This window comes from Heterobasidion irregulare (genome assembly GCF_000320585.1).
Source record: "Heterobasidion irregulare TC 32-1 unplaced genomic scaffold scaffold_08, whole genome shotgun sequence".
NCBI classification, from domain to species: Eukaryota; Fungi; Basidiomycota; class Agaricomycetes; order Russulales; family Bondarzewiaceae; genus Heterobasidion; species Heterobasidion irregulare.
The window spans coordinates 2,150,524-2,172,655 of NW_009258204.1; the positions used below are offsets into that span (position 1 = coordinate 2,150,524).

General features: G+C 50.3%; 8 protein-coding genes across 8 annotated transcripts; 4 read left to right on the plus strand and 4 right to left on the minus strand.

Moving 5' to 3' along the window:
- Positions 1-1,340: 1,340 nt before the first annotated feature.
- HETIRDRAFT_172912 (uncharacterized protein) lies at positions 1,341-1,565 on the minus strand (the record flags this gene model as incomplete). The annotated part of the gene is made up of 1 exon (XM_009551291.1): positions 1,341-1,565. The coding sequence occupies one exon, from the start codon at positions 1,563-1,565 to the stop codon at positions 1,341-1,343; it is 225 nt and encodes a 74-aa protein (XP_009549586.1).
- Positions 1,566-1,918: 353 nt separating this feature from the next.
- HETIRDRAFT_104602 (uncharacterized protein) lies at positions 1,919-2,649 on the plus strand (the record flags this gene model as incomplete). Its single annotated transcript, XM_009551292.1, has 3 exons — positions 1,919-2,110; positions 2,173-2,286; positions 2,344-2,649. The coding sequence occupies 3 exons, from the start codon at positions 1,919-1,921 to the stop codon at positions 2,647-2,649; spliced, it is 612 nt and encodes a 203-aa protein (XP_009549587.1).
- A 1,147-nt stretch (positions 2,650-3,796) lies between these two features.
- Positions 3,797-6,355, minus strand: HETIRDRAFT_64639 (catalase; the record flags this gene model as incomplete). Its single annotated transcript, XM_009550530.1, has 17 exons — positions 6,125-6,355; positions 5,999-6,068; positions 5,899-5,934; positions 5,644-5,843; positions 5,557-5,587; positions 5,456-5,507; positions 5,340-5,392; positions 5,198-5,286; positions 5,100-5,142; positions 5,009-5,034; positions 4,774-4,955; positions 4,629-4,713; positions 4,521-4,572; positions 4,406-4,466; positions 4,281-4,349; positions 4,030-4,220; positions 3,797-3,967 (listed from the first exon to the last, which is right to left on the minus strand). Exons 1-17 carry the CDS (start codon positions 6,307-6,309, stop codon positions 3,797-3,799), a joined length of 1,596 nt encoding a protein of 531 aa, XP_009548825.1. The 5' UTR covers positions 6,310-6,355.
- A 1,959-nt stretch (positions 6,356-8,314) lies between these two features.
- On the plus strand, positions 8,315-9,578 carry HETIRDRAFT_387686 (uncharacterized protein). The gene is made up of 4 exons (XM_009551293.1): positions 8,315-8,424; positions 8,480-8,544; positions 8,596-9,325; positions 9,383-9,578. The coding sequence occupies exons 1-3, from the start codon at positions 8,341-8,343 to the stop codon at positions 9,320-9,322; spliced, it is 876 nt and encodes a 291-aa protein (XP_009549588.1). The 5' UTR covers positions 8,315-8,340; the 3' UTR covers positions 9,323-9,325; positions 9,383-9,578.
- A 165-nt stretch (positions 9,579-9,743) lies between these two features.
- HETIRDRAFT_478777 (uncharacterized protein) lies at positions 9,744-10,584 on the plus strand (the record flags this gene model as incomplete). The annotated part of the gene is made up of 3 exons (XM_009551294.1): positions 9,744-9,850; positions 9,920-10,177; positions 10,238-10,584. The coding sequence occupies exons 1-3, from the start codon at positions 9,769-9,771 to the stop codon at positions 10,582-10,584; spliced, it is 687 nt and encodes a 228-aa protein (XP_009549589.1). The 5' UTR covers positions 9,744-9,768.
- Positions 10,585-10,944: 360 nt separating this feature from the next.
- HETIRDRAFT_156155 (uncharacterized protein) lies at positions 10,945-13,006 on the minus strand (the record flags this gene model as incomplete). Its single annotated transcript, XM_009551295.1, has 4 exons — positions 10,945-11,105; positions 11,220-12,140; positions 12,198-12,487; positions 12,558-13,006. 4 exons carry the CDS (start codon positions 13,004-13,006, stop codon positions 10,945-10,947), a joined length of 1,821 nt encoding a protein of 606 aa, XP_009549590.1.
- Positions 13,007-13,168: 162 nt separating this feature from the next.
- Positions 13,169-15,954, minus strand: HETIRDRAFT_64651 (uncharacterized protein; the record flags this gene model as incomplete). Its single annotated transcript, XM_009550531.1, has 11 exons — positions 13,169-13,400; positions 13,452-13,478; positions 13,531-13,585; positions 13,640-13,836; positions 13,893-14,034; positions 14,085-14,115; positions 14,173-14,753; positions 14,808-15,165; positions 15,229-15,377; positions 15,597-15,662; positions 15,699-15,954. 11 exons carry the CDS (start codon positions 15,952-15,954, stop codon positions 13,259-13,261), a joined length of 2,004 nt encoding a protein of 667 aa, XP_009548826.1. The 3' UTR covers positions 13,169-13,258.
- Positions 15,955-17,684: 1,730 nt separating this feature from the next.
- HETIRDRAFT_478785 (uncharacterized protein) lies at positions 17,685-22,020 on the plus strand. The gene is made up of 16 exons (XM_009551296.1): positions 17,685-17,722; positions 17,782-17,853; positions 17,916-18,005; positions 18,068-18,201; positions 18,272-18,541; positions 18,592-18,643; positions 18,695-18,811; positions 18,865-18,992; positions 19,045-19,156; positions 19,206-19,523; positions 19,580-20,132; positions 20,186-20,556; positions 20,609-20,694; positions 20,751-20,824; positions 20,879-21,105; positions 21,156-22,020. Exons 1-16 carry the CDS (start codon positions 17,717-17,719, stop codon positions 21,795-21,797), a joined length of 3,252 nt encoding a protein of 1,083 aa, XP_009549591.1. The 5' UTR covers positions 17,685-17,716; the 3' UTR covers positions 21,798-22,020.
- The last annotated feature ends 112 nt before the right edge of the window (positions 22,021-22,132 follow it).

A 22,132-nucleotide genomic window follows, 5' to 3' on the forward strand; every position in this document is an offset into this window, starting at 1 on the left:
CTTATGATGTACTGTATCTTATGATGTACTGTATCTTATGAGCGCGATCTTCCGATTGCATGGAACTCTCCAGTTTAATGCTACCCTGGAGATGAGAATTGAAAAGATGTTTAGAGGTATACATAAAAAACATATTATTGGACTCCAGATCGATATTGCTCCAGTACGGGTGCTTGTGGATCACGTCATGTGACAGATGCCTAGCAGAGACGATGAACGTGGATGAAGGCGCAGCGGTTGGGAAGTCACAAAGTCACTCGGAAAGGACGTCGCGTCTTTCCGTGATAACACCGCGGGATATGTTCAGCATGGAATCAACCGATAAAGGGTGATTACATGGCCAACCTACCCAAAAAAGAAAAGTTAGCCATGTAATCACCATGTAATCACCATGTTCCGCTACTTTCGAGAACACATGGTACTTTGCCCGCTGTGTAGCAATACAAAATAAGGACAACCTTGATGAGGTGGGTCGAAGATGATGGAAACGCGATGCTGGTAAAGGCATGCTATCCAGAGACATCTTCAACAAGAATCTTCAATATAAGTAGGGGCTCACCGTGCCACCAGACCCTTCGATAGGGGAGCATGCTCAAGTTCTCGTTGAACATTTGAGACGGTGTCTAGTGACGAAAAGCATTTCAATCAGTATATCGTGCCTGTGTTTTTCTACACAGAGCCGCACAGTCTTCGATCAAAAGATGTATTATATACTTTCTGTACAAATCCTGACACGTACTGGGAGGGAATGATCAGCTTTAGAAAGGCTTGAACTCGTCATCAGCAATCCTGATATGTCATTGTGGCCTAGCATGTGTATATGCGGCTATATAAACGATGAAAAAGACCAAGATTTTGCAAAATCGACCTTCGAACAAGAAATTAGAGATCAAAGGGAAAGTATTCAAAAGGTGTGCACGAATCGTTATTGGAAGCAAATTTAGTATGCCAAAGATAAACTGTTCGCAGGCTGAGGTTCTCACGGCCTCTATAATCGAACACATCCTTAAGAACTTAAGGAATAGTTCCAAAAGTGCCACAGAAGCAATGACGACGTAGGGAGATTGACGACCGATCCAGTTGCAGGGGGTATAGAGGGGGCGGTTTGGGAAGCGGTTGTAGGGCTCGCCGCCACTGGCCGAAGCGGCTGCGCGGTATGTGAATTCATTGATTTTGAATGATGATAAAAATAAGTAATGACGACAGCGATTTGATCTATACAATCCATGCGATGCACGTCTGAATAGAGCAAGGCGCTTACAAGTAGCACTGCAAGCGGACCCTGCGGCAGAAACAGATCTTCATTGTAGGTGGTCACACCAGCCGGCGGCACACCTAGTTCAGGAACTCTTGGCTGATATCTGCCGGCGGGTGCATCTAGTTGAAGCGTATCTCTTATCAGCAAGGCGCTGGGACACCGTCGGTAATAGAGACGATAAGCTCGGAAGAGATTGATATTGCACAAGACTCGCCATGATAGCGTTCTGTGGATGACTTCTTCGAGAGCCACCCACCGGGGATGAGAGCCACACGCTCGCAGATGAACTTGCAACAGCGTAGCTCATGAAAGTCGCGCAGAGTGCAGGCAAGACGACTGGGATGCGATTTCATTCAGTAAAAGAGTGTAAAGGTTGAAACTCACCTGGACCACTCAGTGCGACGCGAAGATGCTGAATGCGCGCTCCCTTTTCGATACGAATTTTTGAGGTGTTGTATGTAGGAGTGTGCGGCTGTGGCTAGCTGTGGGTTCCCGATATCGGAGCGTGTCGGAGCCCAAAAATGTCCGGTTTCAGCTGGGCGCTGTCTGCGACGGCGATGTCAGTCCAAGACCACATACAACAGGTAATGGCCACCCTCCCCGCCATTTTCGCATCCTTCCTTGCATTTTCTCTCCGTCGCGCTGCTCCTGAATCCCGACATGTCCATCGCCACTTTCCCTAGCTCTCCCTCCTTCATCTCGCCCCAAAAACACACGAAGAATCGTCGGCCGCGCACAGCTTCCATGCCCGTAAATAACTTGTCCGAACGCGCACTGCTGCGAGTCCAGAGACTGCTAGAGACGGAGGAGCAGATGAAAAGAGAAGATGAGGCTGCGCTGGTGATGACCGAAGTGAGTCTTGATAACTTGTCACGTCGACCTGAGCACACACATGCTCACTCTACTTCTCTCAGTCTCAGCGCCTCACCTTATTGAACTCATTTCAATCTGTTCAAGCTGAGTTTACGGACCTAGATGGCCTTCGTTGGTCTTCAGCGGACGCGCAGCAGACCATCAGAGCCACGCCGGTACTTACACTACATCAACATGCTCAACGAGATTTATTCATGATTTTTGTTGCTCAGGTCCCCATGACCCCTCTGCTCCATATGCCTGCATCTATGCATTTCTCTCCCGCTGTCGAAGGTCTGCCACCAACAAGCCCGGGCTTGAGCTCGAGCTTCTCGTCACGGCCGACGCTCGACGCGTTCGTCTCTGACACCGACAACCTGAAAACTATCCGTGCGTCGGTATCACCCCTACGTCAGATCGTGCAGCACATAGCCAATGGTGCAGGCGCTGAGACGGACCCGAGTCCTGATAGCACGCGCGGGCGGGAGGCAGACCGGAATAAAACCGTTTCGACCGCCCAAAAGATGCAGTGGTCTTGATCGATACTTATAGCTGTGGTCCGTCCACAAACGTCTGACGTCCTTAATGTAATTGTTTGCCCTCACTCCATGATGTGCCCCAGAGCGTTGTCGTATTTGAATAATTAGCTCCTCGATCGATTGTTATTTACCGCCGACCGAAGTCCAATTTGTCGGTCTATCGAGATATACCCCCGCCCTCGATCAGATGGATCGAAGAAGACGAGGAAATGAGCAACTAGCACGCGAAGCCCGCAAGTCCGTAACGTTATTTCGGAATCTCAAAAAGACAGTAATGGCCGACGTGCTCTCGGGCCCGTCTCTTACTGACGTTCACGATGGTGATGCTGCTCGCAACGATCTGTTCCAAATAATACCCGCATTCGCATCGACTTTTCCTGAGGCTCGAAGTCGTAGGATGTTAACGCTACGTGTTGGTATCTCCTTTGATATTTGTATGACTGCTCACGGGTCTCAGAAGCCCCGTCCACGACTGCAACCCCGATACCGGAGGGAGGTGGACAAAAGCGATTACTCCTGAGGCGCGCACTTAATGCCACCGACGACCCCCGAACTTGCGAAAGGGACGCTGAGTATACCCACGCAAAACGTATGCATCTCCGGAGGCGGAGCAAGCGCCGAACGATTTGACGTGCGCGACTCGTCGCGGCGGCTGGCGCATCCGAGGGTTCCCTTTGCCAACCGTGCAGCATGTGGCGGCCCAAATATAGTGTGGGGTGGTCGCGAAAAACCCCTGTGACCGTGGCGAATCGCATATGGCACTTTGCGGGTGATGAGTCCAAAAACCATGACCATGACCAAGTAAGTGATTCTGGCAGCGACGCCGCCAGGATTGTCTCACAGCTTATCTTTTACCGTCAGACGCTCCACAAGTTCGATCCTCATGGGTCTATTTTCATGCACTGCGGACACACATCACTGGGGTGCCTATGTAGCATTGAGTGCAGGCAAACTCGTTGTGTCGTCAAGAAATAGTGTGTGTGAGATGTGAGATTGGTATCAAGTGGATGGAATGTCATGTATAGAAGAGGCAATCGCAGGCATATGTAAATACAATAAATGATTGAACGAGAAAGACAAAGCAATAGATCGTGGAAACTGTACTATACACAGGTAAATCATCAATAACGAACGACATATATACAGCTCATGATAACGTTACGTTCACGCCACTCGCGATCCTTTGACCGAGGGTTGCGTTGACGTGGGCAAAGATCTCGCACTGTTTCCTCTTGATGCGCTCGTTGGTTGCACGCCCGAGGTGGCCCACAACATTGGAGATGAGGTGCTCCTGGTCAGTCTCCGAAAGTTGATTCCACTGTGCATGCCACAATGTCAGACCAGCTGGATTATGGCGAGCGAGGTAAACGATGGTCTCACAAAGATTCTGGGCAGCTCAAAGTCGAGCTCTGTTGGCCGGCTGACGTACTTGACCGCACCGCCTGTCCATATGGTATGATTGTCGTCATTATAGGGTCTCTGCTCAAGATTGATCGGGTCGATGGTAGACATGTAGTTTGGCCTTGAACCTTGATTATTGAAGCTCATGAACCCATCACGAAGGAAGTTAGCTGGAGTGAGTGGCGATCAGTGTGGAGCGAAGGAAATCAGGCAGTGTGAATATCACAGACCAACTGGATTGATCGGAGCATTAATGGGCAGCTGCTTGTGATTGATGCCGATACGATAGCGCTGAGCATCTGCGTAGAAAGTGAGCCGTCACCGACCAAGTGTACTTAGGCACCGTCATACGCACCACCGTATGCAAACAGCCGAGCTTGAAGCATAGGATCCTCGGTGGGTTCAATTCCAGGTGGCTAAATTAAAATTATTATCCGGAGAATTAGACAAATCGACGTATGACTGCATACCATCTGGGCCGGGTCAAAGCCAATCTGTTCGATTTCTGCGAAGTAATTGGTTCTATCGGCATCTGGTAAATAATCGGTCAATATAGATAGAAGGCCAATATTACGAACGGGTTTTGGTTAAATGTTATACGCCCAACCTCTTGAAGCGGCACATCTTCAACAAGCCATTCCTTTGTGAGGTCAAAGATATTGTCTATCGTCAAACATTCACGGTCAGAAAGTGGCTCAGAACACTGTCCAAGCAGAAGCCTACATTTGAATTTCTCTGCAGTCTTGGGATCCATCACCTGGAAATAGATTGTCCACGACGGGTAGTTGCCGGCCTCGATAGCTTCAAAGAGATCGGAGATTCCAAAGTCTGAGTTCTCGCCCGCGACTCGAACGGCCTCATCTTGCGTATTGTTCTTGATACCCTGATCGGTGTATGCCGATATCCTGTTGAGGAGTTCTTCAGAAGGTGCAGACATTGTCATATCATTGTGACTTACTTGACGTAATTCCATGTATTGTCGTCCTAAAATTTCGAGGCAGTGTTAGCCTACGCACGAACACGAACAGCTAGAAACCTTGAGATGATACCTTCACCAAACGAAAAGTGTTTCCAGCATGCCCATTCATGTGCCTTGATGAGCGAGCACGGTCAGTCATAGTGGACATATATCGAACATATCCCATACCGGAATCCATACGGTGTACCCAAGTCAGACATCGTCCGCATGACCTGATAGATGGTCTCATTATTGTTCGATAGGAAATCCCAGAAATTCTAGAAGGAGTCTGGGTCATGCTTTGCAATACAAGGGCACTTAATACACACACATTATAATCAGTAAGATGGGTTTGAGGGTTACGCTTTTGCGAACGAATGAAGTCTGACAAAAGTTGCGAGCAAGTCGTGAGCAGATAAGAACGAACTATGCGAAGGGAGGACGAACGAGGAAATTTAGTTGGATCACGAATCCAGAACACTGGATGATTCAAAAACACCTGCGCCACGATCTCAGACACGGAGAAACTGAAAAAAAGGAAGGCGCACCCAATCCAGAATTCCTTCGTTAGTACGAAGCCTGGGTGATGACTATATGTGAGAACTAGAACGTGTCATAGTAGTACAATAACATACTTGAAACCCAGTCCGCGGAGGTCCCTAACACTGTCTGGTTGTCCAAGATTCCCGGCGATAGTGGAGAAGCGCCCAGTTACCGATGTCCGTTTGCCGATCTCTGAGAAAAGATCCGCTCTGCTGTATTTGGCGCCAACGTCTGTAGTCACCTCAAAATATCCGTGTGCACCTGCACCTTTCGCATGAACTGTTCTCTCTGGCTATTGTGTCAATGTTAATTTATGATTATATTAGAGATCTGCAAAAATAACATACCACTCTTTCGCGGACAAAGTGGGCAAGTTCCTCGATCTGGAATCAGTTACAAGATGTTAACATGTGCGACGACGACACGAAGAAAGTAGGAAATGGGTACCAGATTCACGCCTTGCAACAGTACAGGGCCGGTCGTACCAAGTCTATCAAACATAAATGGGTTCGGATACCTGAATAACTATGTGAGAATGCTAGAAACAAGACGTCAAATTAGAATATAACTGACGGATTTCCCGAAGACAGGGTATACTGGAGATTGGAAGCAGGGTCATTATAGACGGAGTCCTGGGAGTCCGAGCCCTGGTACAAATTGAAAGATGGCTGGTCATTACGCTTGTTCTCCTCAGAAGAGACCCCAAGAGCGAAGGAGAGGGCACAACCAAGCGTGCCCAGAGAGATAGAGAAGTGCATGTCGGGAACCACCGAGGAGAGGTGAGATATCGCCTCGTGAACTGGGGGTGCGAGTTTGGAAGCAGAAAGAAGTGGGAAGCATCTATATAAGTCAAACCCACCCAAATGCACGAATTCAACCGCCAGCGGAAGTTCATGGTGTCAACTCCGGAGACTGAATTGTGTCAGGTGCCGTCCGACCATCGCAATATCGCAGCAGATCCGTAGACAGCGGTGCTCAGTTCAACACTGTCTCGACCTTAGACCTCTATGAAGAGCCAGAACGCCGTAAAAACTGTCAACAAATGGCCGGGAACTCAGCTCCTCGTCGCATAACGTTACTGGAGAAGGAGAACCATCAGGGCCAGATTTCAGAGTTATCAGGGATGCCGTACTCCAAACTTTCTGCTCTGAGTCGTGAGATCTTTGCGGCGGATATCAGGATCTTTGTGACCCGTGTCATCAATGAAGTCTAGTCTGTGTTGGTCGAGGTAGAGAGCTTTCGAAGCCGGCGCGAAGTTACTTGTTCTGGCCTTCTATGTGACTTCGTCTTCTCTGATGGGCATTTAACTATGCAGCTTCTGATTGATCAAAAAAAGTGAAAACGTTGTTGCGCTGGAATCAAATTTTAGAACGTTAAATGCTTTGGAAACGATTGAAATGCATACTTGAGGTTCATCACGCGCGTGCACACCGGAGTCCTTCGGAGAAGAAATGGATGGAGTAACCATTGGAGTTGCAGAGTCGAAACAAACGGCGGAAGCGCTCGTCAGGATGGTCACAAAATCTCTGCATTTAATCTCAGCCGATCAACACTCCCCACCGAGGATGTCTGCCGAAGTTCCCACGCTCGTGCTTCCTTCTCAACCTTGGCGTCCAGGCTGAAATCTGGAATAAGCCGATTCATTACATGATCTCGCAGGCGGTAAGGTAACTTACTGAACATGGTGCCTGCTCACACAGCTATGACATGGCGGCTCAAGTCAATGACGGCCATTGTCCAGAGCGCCTCGGTCGGTGTTAAGCGCTGATCGATGATCCGTAGGAGGCATCGTCACGTACCCTCGACAGGTCGCTCAAATCATGCGGCTCGAGTAGCGCGCGCCGCAGCGTATGCTGTGCATGACCAGGACCCCTTCTCAAACTTCTGTGTTAGTCATCATTGGAGAGTACATCCTAGCCCTTGTGATCTCCCTGTTCTGGAGCTCAATACACTTTCGAAAATCGGATCAGCGACAAATTGCTCTCTACATCTTCAAAGGCGTCACTGGTCACTGTGATGACTTGTGTCATGGTGCCGTACAGCATGCCAGCAGACTGCCGTCTCAGTGGGAATCCAACATTCCCTCGGATGGCGAGGGCGGTGCACAAGGAACTTTTCATGAGTTTGTGTTTACAGATTTTTTCACCAGAGTATACGATAGTATGATGAGAAATTACGGCACAACCAAACACCAACCCAAACACGCATCATTGATGGCGTGCATATTCGTTTCACGCCAAGCTCCTCATCCCGAATTTTCGAGTATGAAATCCAGGTATTGCAAGTTTCGTACGTACGCTTAGTATGAGCGTTTTAGCTGATTTGCGATGGTCTGTAGGCATTACGTTCGATTGCGACACAGGCTGTCGCTCCTGCGCAATCATCCGGCTGCTCAGGTGCCATAGTCGTAGAGTTCGTCTGAGCCGGGCCATGCGTTCAGAGGTATGCGGCATGTTAAACCGAATCTCCGGGCATTTTTTACTTATAGTTTTGTTGTTGAATATACATCTATAGTATCAGGATCTTGATTGAGATCATGTGTCGCTTCTCACCACAAAGTCAAAATTCTTCATGGGGCTCCTCGTTCCGACAAGTATGCTCCGAGGGGGGTCTGTTCCAGGCGTCAGTGAACTGCATGACACCTCCGCCAGAGCCCAGACGTTCGCATGGTTATGTTGTACTATACTGCTACACTTCAAACTCAGAGACCATCTCCAGTATAAAAGTGAGCTCAGTCTCTCCATTTCTAATCCAACTCCTCATCCTCGTCTCCTACCGATTGCAACACTATGACCAACTACATTGTACCGGCATCAATTTTCGCTCTTGTCCTTGCCATCTTCCCTCGCCTTCGAAAATTCGTCTTCACTCGCGTAAGGGCCAGTCTGGTACAACGCTGTGCTCATGTTAAGCTCATCACCCTCATAGTCGAACACAATTGTCAGTCACCACGAAAAAACTCATGTCAATCCAGACGAAGGACTGTTCTCCAGGTATGGGAAGTGGCGAATCCTTTGATCGGATCATCACTGACTCTCTCGAAGAGCGCAGGTCGACGAACGCTTCGGGGAAGGATCGTGGCAGCGCGCAGCCTACGACAACTACACCAATGTTATATTGAACGAGGAGCTTGTCTTTCCGTGCATCTACGCGACGAAGGGGTTCAAGACAGATGATCAACTCTACATGTTCATTGATTCTGACGACCTCTCAGACCCTCGCCACATTCGCCACCTTGTCGCTAATCTTCAAGTTTACCTTCCTCAGTCTCGCGCCCTCGGCCCCAACACATCCCTCGTCCTCCTCGCCAAGATTAACGACAACCCCCGCTCGATCGAGGAATACAACGATCTATTCTGGAAAATGCTCGACGGTGCTGCCCAGCGCGACATCAAACCCTGGCCAAACAGCATCCCCCGCGACATGGACACTGACAAGTGGTGTTTCTGCTTTGGCGGAGAGCCGTTTTTCACTGTCATACAGACGCCCGCCCATCAGATCCGTCGGTCACGCCACGCCAGGGGCGTCACCATTGTCTTCCAACCCAAATGGATTTTCGACATTCTCTTCAGCACCCCCGCGAAGCGCGTGGGCGCGCTAGCCAAGGTCCGCGCGCTCCTGGCGAAGTATGATCCGATCCCTGTCAGCCCTGAGTTGAAGGACTATGGAGCCAGTGGATCGAGAGAGGCGCAGCAGTATTTCCTACTTGACGAGAACATCCCAGCCCCGTATCCATACAAAATGCTGTCTTCCCCAAAAGTCCTTGCCTAGCAGGTATGATCCCTTTTACTCCGTGCCCCGTGCATGGCGCTGACATGGATTCTGATCAAGCCCGTGCGTCGTGACATTATTGTCAAGTGCCCCTTGTGATGCACGGAGTCGGAACTTATGATGACCCATCCTGTTCATACCAATACCGTTTGATCTTGTTTGATTTATACTGTGTCACAATGACGGTTGTTGTATATGTAAATCATTGTCGCTGGCTTTAAAAAATGTGGGGCAGGTGTTCTCATGTGTACCGCTCATAAGTTCCACCGTGTCGCACGGAGAGGAGGGACAGCCAATATGGTCGGCCTACCACTATCTGGATACTGCCAAAATGGAAGCCGGCTACTTATCCTTTTTTTCAATAACCCCACTTAACAAATCGACCCTAGGTACTTATACCAGGGACATCAGAGCGCCGCTCATCCCGAGTCCTACCTCTCAACACCATGTCTGAACCCCCATACACAGTCATCGGGACCCCTTTCAGTACCTTTACGCGTTCCGTGACTCTCGGTCTGCAGTACAAGCGTGCGTTCCATTCACTCTGTCTGCCCCCTGATTTAATGACAGTATTCTTTCGCTCGCTCGGCCTCTCAGATCTCCCGTATAAGCAGGTCCGCTGTCTAGCACGATCAGAGATCGCGTACAAACATCATCCATTTGGATACCTCCCCACCCTTGTCATCCACGAGCTCGATGGCAAGCCAGCCGATGTCAAGTTGTGTGAGAGCCTGGCGATCGTGCGTTTTATCGATAGGATCGCACCCCAGCCAAGTCTTCACATCAACGCCGGCGACGGTGGGGCTGTCATCGAAGAGCAAATGTGGCAGTTTATGAGTCTCGCTGGCTCCCACGGTGAGCAATGTTCATCCCCATCACGGAAAAACACGGTATTGAGGAACTATTCCTTTTCAGCGTTTCCTGCGGTCGAAGCTGGAGTCGTGAAGCCACGCGTTGCTGCGAATGACGAGGGCAAACTGTCTGATGCCGAAATCCGGGGGCAGATCAGGGACGGGGTTGAGGAGTTAAAGAGCCTGCTGTCGAAGCTAGAGTCGCTCATGGCACCGGAGGGTTTCGTATTTGGAGACAAAGTGACATGGGCAGATTTCTTCCTGTTTCCACCTCTTGCCGATCTTCGCGCGACGCCCGAGGGAGAAGTCCTGAGTCCAAGGTTCGTCAGCTGGATGAAGAAGATGGATGAATTAGATGCTGTAAAGGCGACGACAGAGGGAACCTTGAGCGCGGGCGCGCGACCTCCTTGACAGGCGGGGGCAGCGTATTTAGTTGTTGGATAGGTGGTTAGACGCCTAACAAATCAGCTGATCGGTGATACGTGTGTGAACATCATCGGCATCGTGGCAGGTCGGAGTGTATGTTGAACCTAAATTGCCACAAAGAGCACAGGACGCATGTCAGAATTGAAGGACCAGATCATGCAAAATGACGCAAGAAACGAATATAAAGGTACTCACAAAATGAAGCTGATGCATGTCGATAGAGTGGCATCTCCAGATCTCAAAGCGCTAGTAACCCATCATCTCAAGTGTCACAACCACGATGATTGTATGGTAGCAATAAATCCGACCGCCGATGTCGCATCATTCATGGCTTTATGTAAAAGATCAATAGGTGAACCTCTCCCTCTTTACGCTGTCCGAACGGACACCTGCACGTTCTAACGACTTCATGGCACTCTGCACGAACGGGAGGGGACCACATATTTGCACCTCCCTGTCCTTCGCCTCCAATTGCGAAAAGAGCTTCCCGTCTTCATCAAGCCTACCTTCATCAGTGTGAAGTGACAAAGAAGGCATCAGAAGGTTCGACGGCGTGAGGCTGAAGTTCTTCCCAAAGATATGGACAGTGAACCGAAGTGTGGCATCTGTTGTCGCCTCACTTGCGCCCTTTGAGACATGGAGTGCTTCCGACAACAAATGAAGCATAACTTCCGGTTCCCTCGTCGATATGACCAATGCGACGTCCCATACCCCATACCCGCGGTTGGCCAACAAAGCAACATGGCGTGTCAAGCTCAAGAAGGGGGTCAGACCGATCCCTCCTGCGACCCAAAGTAATCGCCGACCCCCATCGCACGCAGCAACTGGTTCCGGCGCTGTAAATTCACCTCCAACGCCTCTGAGGTTAAAGCAAATGCTTTGCTCCATCATATCTACGACGTCGCCAGCCTGATGTCTTTCGGCGGCTCTGCTAGTGATCGCGTACAAGATGGGAGTGATGAGACCGCCAGAGATTGTCCTCACTGTGATAGAGAACGTATGAGGTGTCTGCGGAGTAGGGTTGTGCGAAACCGTCCAGGTTCGGACGCAGTCGTCGTTCTCGGTTCTTTCAGATTCGTCCCACTCCACCAACTCATGCGAGCGAATTCGGAGGAAATGTGAGAGGTCCAGCACCACATACTGGCTCGGCTTGATATCGACTGCGCGATTGCTCTTGAGAGTATATGTGACGAGCGTTGCATCGTGTATTTGAGCTTGAATCAAGGATAGCGTGATGTCGCCGTAGCTCACTGTGGGAGGTGTCTCCTCGGCGAGATAGAGGACAGGTGGACAGTAAGGACTAGGCTCAATAGAGTTGTCGTTTTGGCGAAGAGGCAACGCGTCTTCGACAAACACGAAGCCAGTGGCGTATATGGTGGTAACAACGTTTGATCCTGGCATGAGTGCTTGGGCGGCTGACCCGAACAGTGTCCGAGCACTCCCAGTAACATAGAGCACGGAACCATCGGTAAAAGACGGAAAGACAAGACCAGCTAGTGGTGTCACGAAGATGTTGCCAAGCGAGTTCATCAGACGATTTCCTGAGGAGATATGTTCAATCTATGTCACGACCTAGCCAAAGGAATATTGATTATTACCTGCGTAATTAGGGAGAACCAAAGTGCGATGATCACTTGGCCGGACACGCACAAATCCAGGTCGGCCGCCACGATGGTTGGTCGCGACATGCGACGGATACATGTCGCGGTCGGATGGAGCAGCTTCGTAGGAAGTGGCTAGGTACGCCGTGTCGCAAGAATGAATAAAGGATATAACGTCGTTCGGCAGGCGATCATCCGCGTCCAGGTCCAGCTCATTGTACGCAACATGGGGGTGAGTGTCGACATGTGGACGAAGTGTACGGATGTTGATATATTTCGGACAAAGTCTGTTTGAATACATTCGAAAATCAAAGAAATTAGTAAGCGTGCTGCAGTCGAGTATGGCGAAGCACACACCCAAGGGCCTGATTGACTGTGAGCTCGAGAGTAAAAATCCCGTCCCGCAGTCTTGTATTAGATACGTAGCCTGCGAACTTGTTACGTCTCCTTGTGGCAGTTTCGAGACCGATGGCTGATATCAACTTTGGAGTGCGCTTACTTTGAAGATTGTCGATGATGGGGTCGCCTGGCCAAACGCGCGCCTGGACCACAAGACTACTGTCTGACGGTGCTGTGATGAACGAAGGTCTTCCATCGGCAGAACATAGAAAAGATGCCCAAGGGCGACCGTGTTCATCGAGTGTGGTAGTAGGTAGGAAATGCAGACGAGTGGTGTGGAAGATACGATGCTGCTCCGGAAGCTTGCTCGTGACCGCGCTGAGGGATACACGTGCTGGCAGATGGATGATTTCTTGGATGGCTTTCTCTCCTGGATGCCATCCCTTCAGTGCGTTTCCGTTGGACATGGTTGTCATCTAACGCAGAGCAGCATGAGATACAAAAATACTGCCTAGGTGGATCTAGATGGCGAGAGCCCCGGCCATGCTTATGCATCATCATTCTAACATCATGGGGACACCCTGACCATCTGACAAGAACTTGCGTCATCTTGCGGCTACCTTGCCTGAAACATTAGAAGACCGTGGCTCGAATAAGATTACTAGCCGAAATGATACTGATACAATCTGTCGAATCCCCAATCACGCCTGTCTACAGTCTCATCGGCCCTCCCAAGGTGCAGGCGCACCACGTCCTGCGAGAATCATCTCGTCCATAATTCTGTCGTTCTCCAAACGTTTGTATGTCCGGATTGTCTCGCCATAGTCCGAGACATCGTAGATCCGGAACCGACGATCGAATCTGTGTGATTATGTTTGCATGTCAGACGAAAAGCAACTTACGAACACTTACCCGACTTTACTGTAGCCAGCATATGAACTATAATAGAGGAATTCAGTACGGGCATCTCGTAATAATGCAAGATACATACCTGCCGCCTCCGAAACACATCCAGACATTTTGTATGCGTTTGCAGTTTTCCGTTACTGAACGCAAATAGAATTCAGTTCCCTGCGATCCGTCAGTGTGAAAAGGCCTACCATGGCAGTGGCCATTTCCAACAACTTTGACTTCAGGTATTCTACTGCTCTGATGGTCGCTCTCAAGTGCCTTCATGAGGCCCTTCTCGAACATCCCCCCATTGGTCTTCGCAGCTCCAGGCCTCTCAAGGTCGTGCAGCCCGATGTCGAGTGGACGGCCGTTTGCGCCCATATCAGCCTTACTGTATGCTTCTTGTCTGGCGATGGTTTCGCAAGTCAATAGAGTTTGATGAGGTGAGAACAAGATACGAACAATGGGATATGGAAGAACATCATTGCATTGGGTTTAGCTAGCTTGCGTGTCTCTGGTGTGTACTGATCTTGGCGACTCCAAATGCCGCTGAGGTCTTTCGAACCGTCAGGAGTGAACGGACGCTCGATGGCAGATATGGATGCTATAAAATTCATCAACATATGGAACTCTTCTAAATAAAATCATGCATACCTGATTCTTGGAGGAACCAATCGATTTGATCCTGATAGGTGAAGAAGAGTCAGGTATCGATCATTTTGGGGAATTGCGAGTCATTTACCTGGTGAATCCAATCGTACTCCGTGGGTGTGAAGAACCCGAACCAATCGACGAATCCTTTAGAGTAACTCCCAGAGTCCATGAAATAGAGCGTCAACAACTGCGTCTTACTCGCATCTGCACTGTAAACTTTCAAAACGTAGTTCCCGACGCCGTGGACATCCCCAGGCCCGGCTTCGACGAGACTGTATGGCAACCCTTGCATCAGCTTGACTTGTTCTTTCTTCAAGCCGCGTTCCCGAGCATCTTCGTCATCATGATTTCCAAAAACCGCAGCCCACGGTATTTGACGCTCGGCTACGACGCGAGCGAACTTCGCGAGCACAGACTTAGCATCCCAAGAGCTTCCTTGTCCATTTAGTTGGTCACCCGTGAAGACAACGAGGTCGGGTCTTTCGGCATCTAGAGCTCGCGCGAGCAGCGTAGAAGTCATGTTGAAGGCACCGCCATCAGAAGAAGAAGGACAAGGGAGCTTGGTATCGCGGCACGAGCCAGCGGAAACCGAGAAGTGGAGGTCGGCAACCTGCATGACTTTGAAGCGTCCGTCGCTCGAAAAGTGCAGGGGAGACGCGCGAGGGACAGCTGCGCGTTACTGATTAACCACCAAGCCAAAGGCAATATTGATATAAGACGCACGCTTGACACCCCGTCGATAGGTTAACCACACGTTTTCCCTCCGACCTGGCTGAGCTTCCGTGGTGGGCGGCGCCAACTTATCGAAACCAAACCAGGGCTGTCCATCGCCGTAAAGTACGTCCAGCTCGGTTATAAGCTCCGACTTTTCCTCAGCCGTCATATCGCTCAGTGTCTTGCCAGTCTGGTACCATAAGAACAGGGGCTCGGCACGATAGACTCCATCTCGAATCGACAGATCAGCTTTGTGCCAAACGGAAGAGTCTGAGGGAGGGTTGGCAGGGGATGCAGTGGATGGAAGCAGTTGTAAGTCTGTGATTAGGGGTACGTCGAGGCGCCGTGTTCGACGATAGTAGACGTGCTATGCATGGCAGATTTTGGGGTCAGATAAGTATGTAGGATACTTCTCGAAATATTAGCGTACCAGATGCCACATTCCGGATTGAAGATTGAGATCAGGTGCGACGCGAACCCATTTGCCTTTGATAGCATCTTCTTCTTTGGAGGAAGCAGGACTACATAGGTCACCTACGCGCATGTCGACCATGCATCGTTGCACCGAAATCTGAGAAACTATGTGCTATTTGTTAGCATTGCTGTCATGCGGGGCCCGTTCGAACCTGCGAGGTCAGTATGAGTTGGGTGCAGACCGTTCTTATAGAAGGTCAGAGAAAGTAAGCATTGATCTGACTCTGTTCTGCCTATTTGCGAGCTGCGCGCGGGTATGTTTTCGGCCATCCCATCACGTCTCGAGCACATACATTCATTGACGAGGATGGAGAGGATACTCACGGCCAGTATCATGAGGCAACAAGGGGTTCCAGACATCCAATGGCAAGCTTGCGCTATCGGCAGAACCTCCCGCTGGCTTGGTAACATTCCACCAATCGACACCCTCTGGCGGCGACGTGTCGCCTGCAGGCGTGGCTGAGCCTGTCTCAGCATCTGTAGATCCTACGCCTGCATAAGGTGCAGAGGCCGAGATTGTGTCCCATGCCTGCCAGCCTAAGCGTTGGAGGTCTCCGGGTCCACGTGTCGGTTGATAGAGAACGAAAAAGAAGGTGAGAAGGCAAGAAAACCCGACGATTGTGGTGGTTGGGATGAAGATGGAGCGCAGGAAACGCAGGAAACGAGAACAAGTGAGCGCCATGCTCGGAGTAGGAATATAAGCTACCCAAAGTATTGGCCTCCTTGCTGCTGGCTGTAATAGCGGGTATGAATGGACAGATACTGGGAGTAATGGCAATAAGATGCACGCACGGCGCAGTCACTGGAGGGCAAGCGGTGACGCCGCGATTCCCACGTGCTTATCTTATCTCAGTAGAGTACATCAGCTTCGTCCCCGACAATCCTCACTTGAGTACATGACTTGATGGAGCGAACGTCATGACCACCCCCATCATAAGTCCTGACTGTAGGAGACTAAAACATATAAAACCCAACAACAACCCCAGAGTAATGCTTGCTACCCTTCACGATGCGCGATATCGCAACGTCGCCAGGGCAAGGCTTGACCACAATACTACATGTTGAACATCTGAGTAAAAATATTGACGCAAAACGTTGATATCGCAGAATTAGCGCATCTGACATCTTGCCCTGGTCTGCTAACAGATTTATTCGTTCCTTGACGAGGAACCCAAGGTCTAGAGCGCGCACTGAAATAAATTTCACAAAACAGTGCTACGTATCAACACTGCACTTCAGGTAATCGTGACTAGCCACGAGTATATGTCTAGGTTGCGCGGACTGGTATGAGAGAAGGGCTCACAAATCATCACGGCTGAAGCTCCCGGAGTCTCACACTGCCCTAAGGTAGTACTGTTGGTGCAGCGGTCTGAAAGCCTCCTGTGGGTTTCCGAATAGAAGCGAGCGTACATTGAATGGTCAAAGACAAGATGGCGTGACATTGACGCTACCTTCACCCCTTCCTCCAAGCAATGTACTCACACTTGTATCGCACAGCTGAAGCATGCTCGGGAGAATCGTTGTATTGGGAAAATGCACGCTTCAACTTTGCGACAGTTTTTTGTGCCCCAAGACGTCTGCTAGCGGCCAAATCCCGGACGACCAACGCACTGGACCTACATACGTGTAAGTGCATATGTGTAGATTACAATGTAAATGAGAAGTTAAAAGGATTGCGGTTGTTAGATTCAAGCGCATTGTCTCGGCGAAAACTTTCGGATATCCTTTGATGTAAAGCATATTTTTATCAATGATGAAAATCAGTCGTCATTGATTGTGATCCCTTCCATGGTACATCGGAGTGTCCTATGTGAAACGAAACTTGACGGCACAAGGTCAGACATTCATGCCTATGCTGAAGGACTTGAAGAACAGATAAAATGCCATATTGCAGAAGAGGATTGATTTTAGCAAAGTCTTCCCTCTTGACACGTGTGGCCATGACTCGGGAATATCGATGAAAGCAAACATCGTGCCTATTGCATTTGTGTTTGACACGATGCAAACGGGCATAGATCGATCCCCGCGTTTCCTTGCTGACGAGACAAAAAGCCGTCTACAACTGAAAAGAATTGTCACATACCTGATTCTTTGTTAGTCTCCGCGGCTGACATGACACGGAGGCTGTTCTGTGCGTATTGTTTGTCGCAGCTGAAACAACGCGAGTGTGGTATTTTGATCTATGAAAGGTCAGGTCTCTATGCTCTGCAAGCAAGATTATGGGTATGCGGGAAAGCTGTTGTATATGCAGTGAGAGGGCGGCCAGACGATGCGACGAACGAGACCAAGTGGCAAGATTGTGCTGGGAGGCGGCTTACACGTGAGGATGCCACATGGCTTTGAAACTCCGTCAAAATTTTGGCTCATACCGTGTACGCTGCCGCAAATCTTTGGTTCTAATCACCCTCCTCTCACCTTCCTCTCTTTTTTCACGACCAGCAGTCATGGACGTGCGTTTTGTTTCTTCTTGCCTGACGTCCTACGTTTCAATCATTTTCTTCATCAACAGCCCAATTTCGTGCAAGGGCTTCACAACCTCCTTCTCCAGTCGACTGCCAATGACACTGTTCAGCTCAAAGCCGTACGCGATCTCTTGTCTTTCACCGATAATCGCTTCGACTCACACACCTTATGGAATCGCAGGCAACTTCTCAGCTGAACAAAGAGTTCTACAAAAATCCAGCATGTATCCCAGCCCTCGCTAGTATCATCGCCAGTTCTCCCGAAGTGCCAGTACGTATCGCCTTCGAGCTTTGAGATGCACAATTTTCTTAAATCCCCCTCGATGATCTTAGGTGCGCCAACTTGGCGCTGTCGAGATGCGAAAGCGCGTCACGCAAAACAGTGGCGATCTTTGGACGCAGGTGCCTCAGGCGGACCGTGAACAGATCAAGTCTAAACTTCCCGAGCTCATTGTTGCCGAGCCAAAGTTCGTCTCTCCTGCGACATTCTACTTTCTTCTTGATCTCATGGTCTCTGTTTCGCTGGCTCGTCCTCAGTAAGCTCGTCCGCCATTCCACTGCGCGAGTGATCGCTGCCATCGCCTCTGTTGAGATTCCTCTCGGCACATGGCCTCAGCTGCTACCCTTCCTCCATCAGACCGCTGTTTCGCCCACCGTCGAGCATCGCGAAGTTGGCGTGTACATCTTGTTTACCGTTCTCGAGAATATTGTCGAGGGATTCCAGGAGCATCTCCAAAGTTTCTTCAAATTGTTCGAAACTCTCCTCCAGGATCCTGAGAGTGCTGAAGTCAGAATCACAACCGTGAGGTGAGTACATGTCTCCTGAATTCTGATCAGGGTGACCAAACAGGGTATAGGGCATTGGGGACAATCGCGCAGTATATCGATGCCGACGATAAAGACGATATCGTAAGGGTCATGAATTCTAATGCAAGATCCATCAGTTGACATGTCCTGCAGAAATCGTTCCAACTGCTTCTTCCGGCTATGATCCAAGTCCTTGCAGGAACTTTGGAGACAGATGACGAGGCCGGTGCGCGTCAGCTCTTCGACGTCTTCGAGACGCTCCTTATCCTCGTACGTTCGATACCCCATTGATATCACCGCCGCTTCTAATGAAAATCTTCCAGGAAATTCCGCTTCTCAGCCACCATATCCCACAGCTCGTACAGTTCCTTCTTGCCTGCGGGAGCAACCGCAATCTCAATGAGGAGCTTCGCGTTCTTGCCCTCAACGCGCTCAACTGGACTGTCCAGTAGTATGTCCTCCTACTTTACCGGCCAATCATTGCCACTTACGTGCCAAACCAGTAAAAAATCGAAGATTCAGAGCAACAGCCTTGCTGCTCCAATTCTGGAGGGTCTTATGCCTATCACTACAGAGGATGAGCCTGAAGACATTGACGACGACGCACCCGCCCGCGTATGTGCTCTTAATTTGGTTTTATATGAATGATCTAACAGCCTTACAGTCTGCTCTGCGCATTATCGATGCCCTTGCGACGTCTCTCCCACCTACCCAAGTGTTCCCTCCTCTTCGCGCCCTCATCCAGCAGTACTTCACCTCTCCTGATGGCAATCATCGTCGCGGTGCTATGCTCTGCCTCGGAGTTTCAGTCGAAGGCTGCAGCGAATTCATGACCCCCCTTATGGTCCACGTTTGGCCTGTCATTGAAGCGGGTCTTCAAGATCCCGATGCGGGTGTCCGGAAAGCGACTTGTGTCGCCGTTAGCTGCTTGTGCGAGTGGCTAGAGGACGACTGCGTCGCAAAACACGCTGTCCTTGTACCTGTACGTCTCGCATCGATTTTACAAATGAGTTGCACTCGGCTTATGTACTTTCACAGGCGATAATGACCCTTGTCGCAGACCCTGTCACCCAACGTTCGGCATGTACAGCGCTTGATGCTCTTCTCGAGATCCTGCACGACGTCATCGAGCAGTATCTTCATCTTATCATGGAACGCTTGTCAGGTCTCTTGGAGACTGCCCCCGTCTCAGTCAAGGCCGTTGTCACTGGTGCTATCGGCAGCGCTGCACATGCTTCGAAGGAGAAATTCCTTCCTTACTTCAGCCCAACCATGGACCGCCTTCAGCACTTCCTCGTGCTCACTGGCGAGGGTGAGGAGACGGAACTTCGTGGTATCACCATGGATGCTGTCGGCACATTCGCCGAGGCCGTTGGCAAGGATGTCTTCAGACCGTACTTCAATGACATGATGAAGCAGGCGTTTCAAGGCATCGAGATGGGCAGCTCTAGGCTGCGCGAATGTAGTTTCTTATTCTTCGGTGTCATGGCTCGTGTATTCGGCGAAGAGTTTGCCCCCTCGTTGGCTGCTGTCGTTCCTCCTCTCTTGGCAAGCTGCAAGCAGGAAGAAAGTGGTCAGGAGAGTGGTTCTCGTGAGTGTCAAATATCTTCCTGTCGTTATACATTATCTGAAGCCTGTTTTCAGTGGACGGTTTGGACGCATCCGCCTTTGCATCCGGCTCATCGCCTTCTGATGCCATCACCATCATCGATGGGTCGAACGCGGACGTCAATGGGGAAATCGAAGTTGAAGATATCGACCTTGACAAGATGCTCGATGTCAACAGCGCGATCGCCGTTGAGAAGGAAATCGCTGCTGATACCATCGGTACCCTGTTTGCTGCGACAAAGACCAGCTTCCTGCCATATGTTGAACAGTGCACCCTCGAGCTGGTCGGTTTACTACCTCACTACTACGAGGGGATCAGGAAGTCTGCGACCGACTCGCTCTTGGAGATCGTCCGCACCTTCTACGAGTTGAGCAACCCTCCGGAGTGGCAACCTGGTGCCACTGTGGTGCGCTTCTCGTTATCTTCCAGTCAAATGCTTGCTGACATTTTGTGCAAAGGCCGCTCCTTTGCAGCAACATGTTAGGGAGCTCATTGGGCACAGTCTTCCCCCTCTTCTCGACATGTACGAGTCGGAAGATAATAAGTGTGTTTCCCAAAACCCCCCGCTTCTCAGTAGACCGACTGACTGATTTTGCTTAGGGGCGTTGTTGCTGCCCTTTGTATTGGCCTCGCAGAGACCATCAACAAAGTAGGGCCTGCATTCCTGGATGGCCGTGAGTTTGGCGCCGTCTCTTCTTCTGAGCTTCCACTCACCCAGTTCCTATCAGATTACGATCAAATATGCTCCATCGCCGTCCAAATTCTCGAACAGAAGGCTATCTGCCAACAAGACCCTGACCAAGACGCAGATGAGGAAGCACCTGAAGACCAGGCTGAGTACGACTCAGTCTTGATCTCGTCTGCTGGCGACCTCGTTGCGGCGATGGCCAACGCTCTGGGCGCTGATTTCACGACTGCATTCGCGTCGTTCTTCCCTCTTATTTCTAAGTACTATGTGCGTAAATTCACAGCCCTAACGGTCTTCACACCTCATGCTTTCTGTAGAAAAAAAGTCGGTCCCTCAGTGACCGTTCCGCAGCCATCGGGTGCCTAGCCGAGATCATCTCCGGCATGAGAGGCGCTATCACGCCGTCTACAGAACCCTTGCTAGAATTATTCTACCGCGCTCTTAGCGACCCTGATGCTGAAGTGCAGAGCAATGCTGCCTTCGCGTCTGGATTGCTAGTTGAGTACTCCGAGCAAGATTTATCTCCTCAATATCTTCCTCTTCTCGGTGCCCTTCGACCGCTGTTCGATGTACCAGCAGATGCAAACTCTGCAAAGCTCAATGCTCGTGACAACGCAGCTGGTGCTGTCGCTCGTTTCATCCTGCGCAACAGTGCCGCTGTCCCTGTCGACCAAGTCCTTCCCATCCTGATCGGCGCACTTCCGCTCAAGAACGATTATTTGGAGAATCGTCCCATCTTCCGCGCCATCTTCTACCTGTTCGGTGCAAGTCCTCAGTTGTTGCATGCGTACATCGATGCCCTGCTCCTGGTGTTCGCTCATGTGTTGGACCCCAACGGGCCTGACCAGGTCGGTGACGAGATCAGGGCCGATTTGATCCAGCTCATTGGGGCATTGAACAACGAAAACCCAGGCAAGGTGCAGGCAGCGGGGCTGGCGCCTTTCGTCCCTGGGGCCTAAGTTACTTATTCTCGTCTTCACGCTCTCCGATATATGTCTCGTTAGCACCACTGTTCGTTTCTTTTTCCACTTCTTTCCTTGCACTACCGGATGACCTTTACGATATCCTAGTCTTCGCCGCTGTGTTCCACCTCCCGTATCCCTGTGTTTGTTTTTTCTGTGCTGAGGTATAGAAGCATCATGTGATGTTGAATGTAATCATGTGACGACATGTTGACGCGTTGTTTGTGCGTGCTGTCCCGTTCCGCGCCTCATCGACATCTGCTGTGCCTTTTGTGCTCGCTCTTCGTCCCGCCGCCGCCGTTCGTCGCTCATTCTTATTCTTCTCCATCATA

Coding starts and splice junctions, on each gene's coding strand:
- HETIRDRAFT_387686 (XM_009551293.1), top strand. CDS start 8,341: ATGACCAACTACATTGTACCGGCATCAATTTTCGCTCTTGTCCTTGCC. Junction 8,425..8,479: donor GAAAATTCGTCTTCACTCGC/GTAAGGGCCAGT, acceptor TCACCCTCATAG/TCGAACACAATTGTCAGTCA. Junction 8,545..8,595: donor GACGAAGGACTGTTCTCCAG/GTATGGGAAGTG, acceptor ACTCTCTCGAAG/AGCGCAGGTCGACGAACGCT.
- HETIRDRAFT_478785 (XM_009551296.1), top strand. Junction 17,854..17,915: donor ACACTGTTCAGCTCAAAGCC/GTACGCGATCTC, acceptor ATGGAATCGCAG/GCAACTTCTCAGCTGAACAA. Junction 21,106..21,155: donor CTCTTATTTCTAAGTACTAT/GTGCGTAAATTC, acceptor TGCTTTCTGTAG/AAAAAAAGTCGGTCCCTCAG.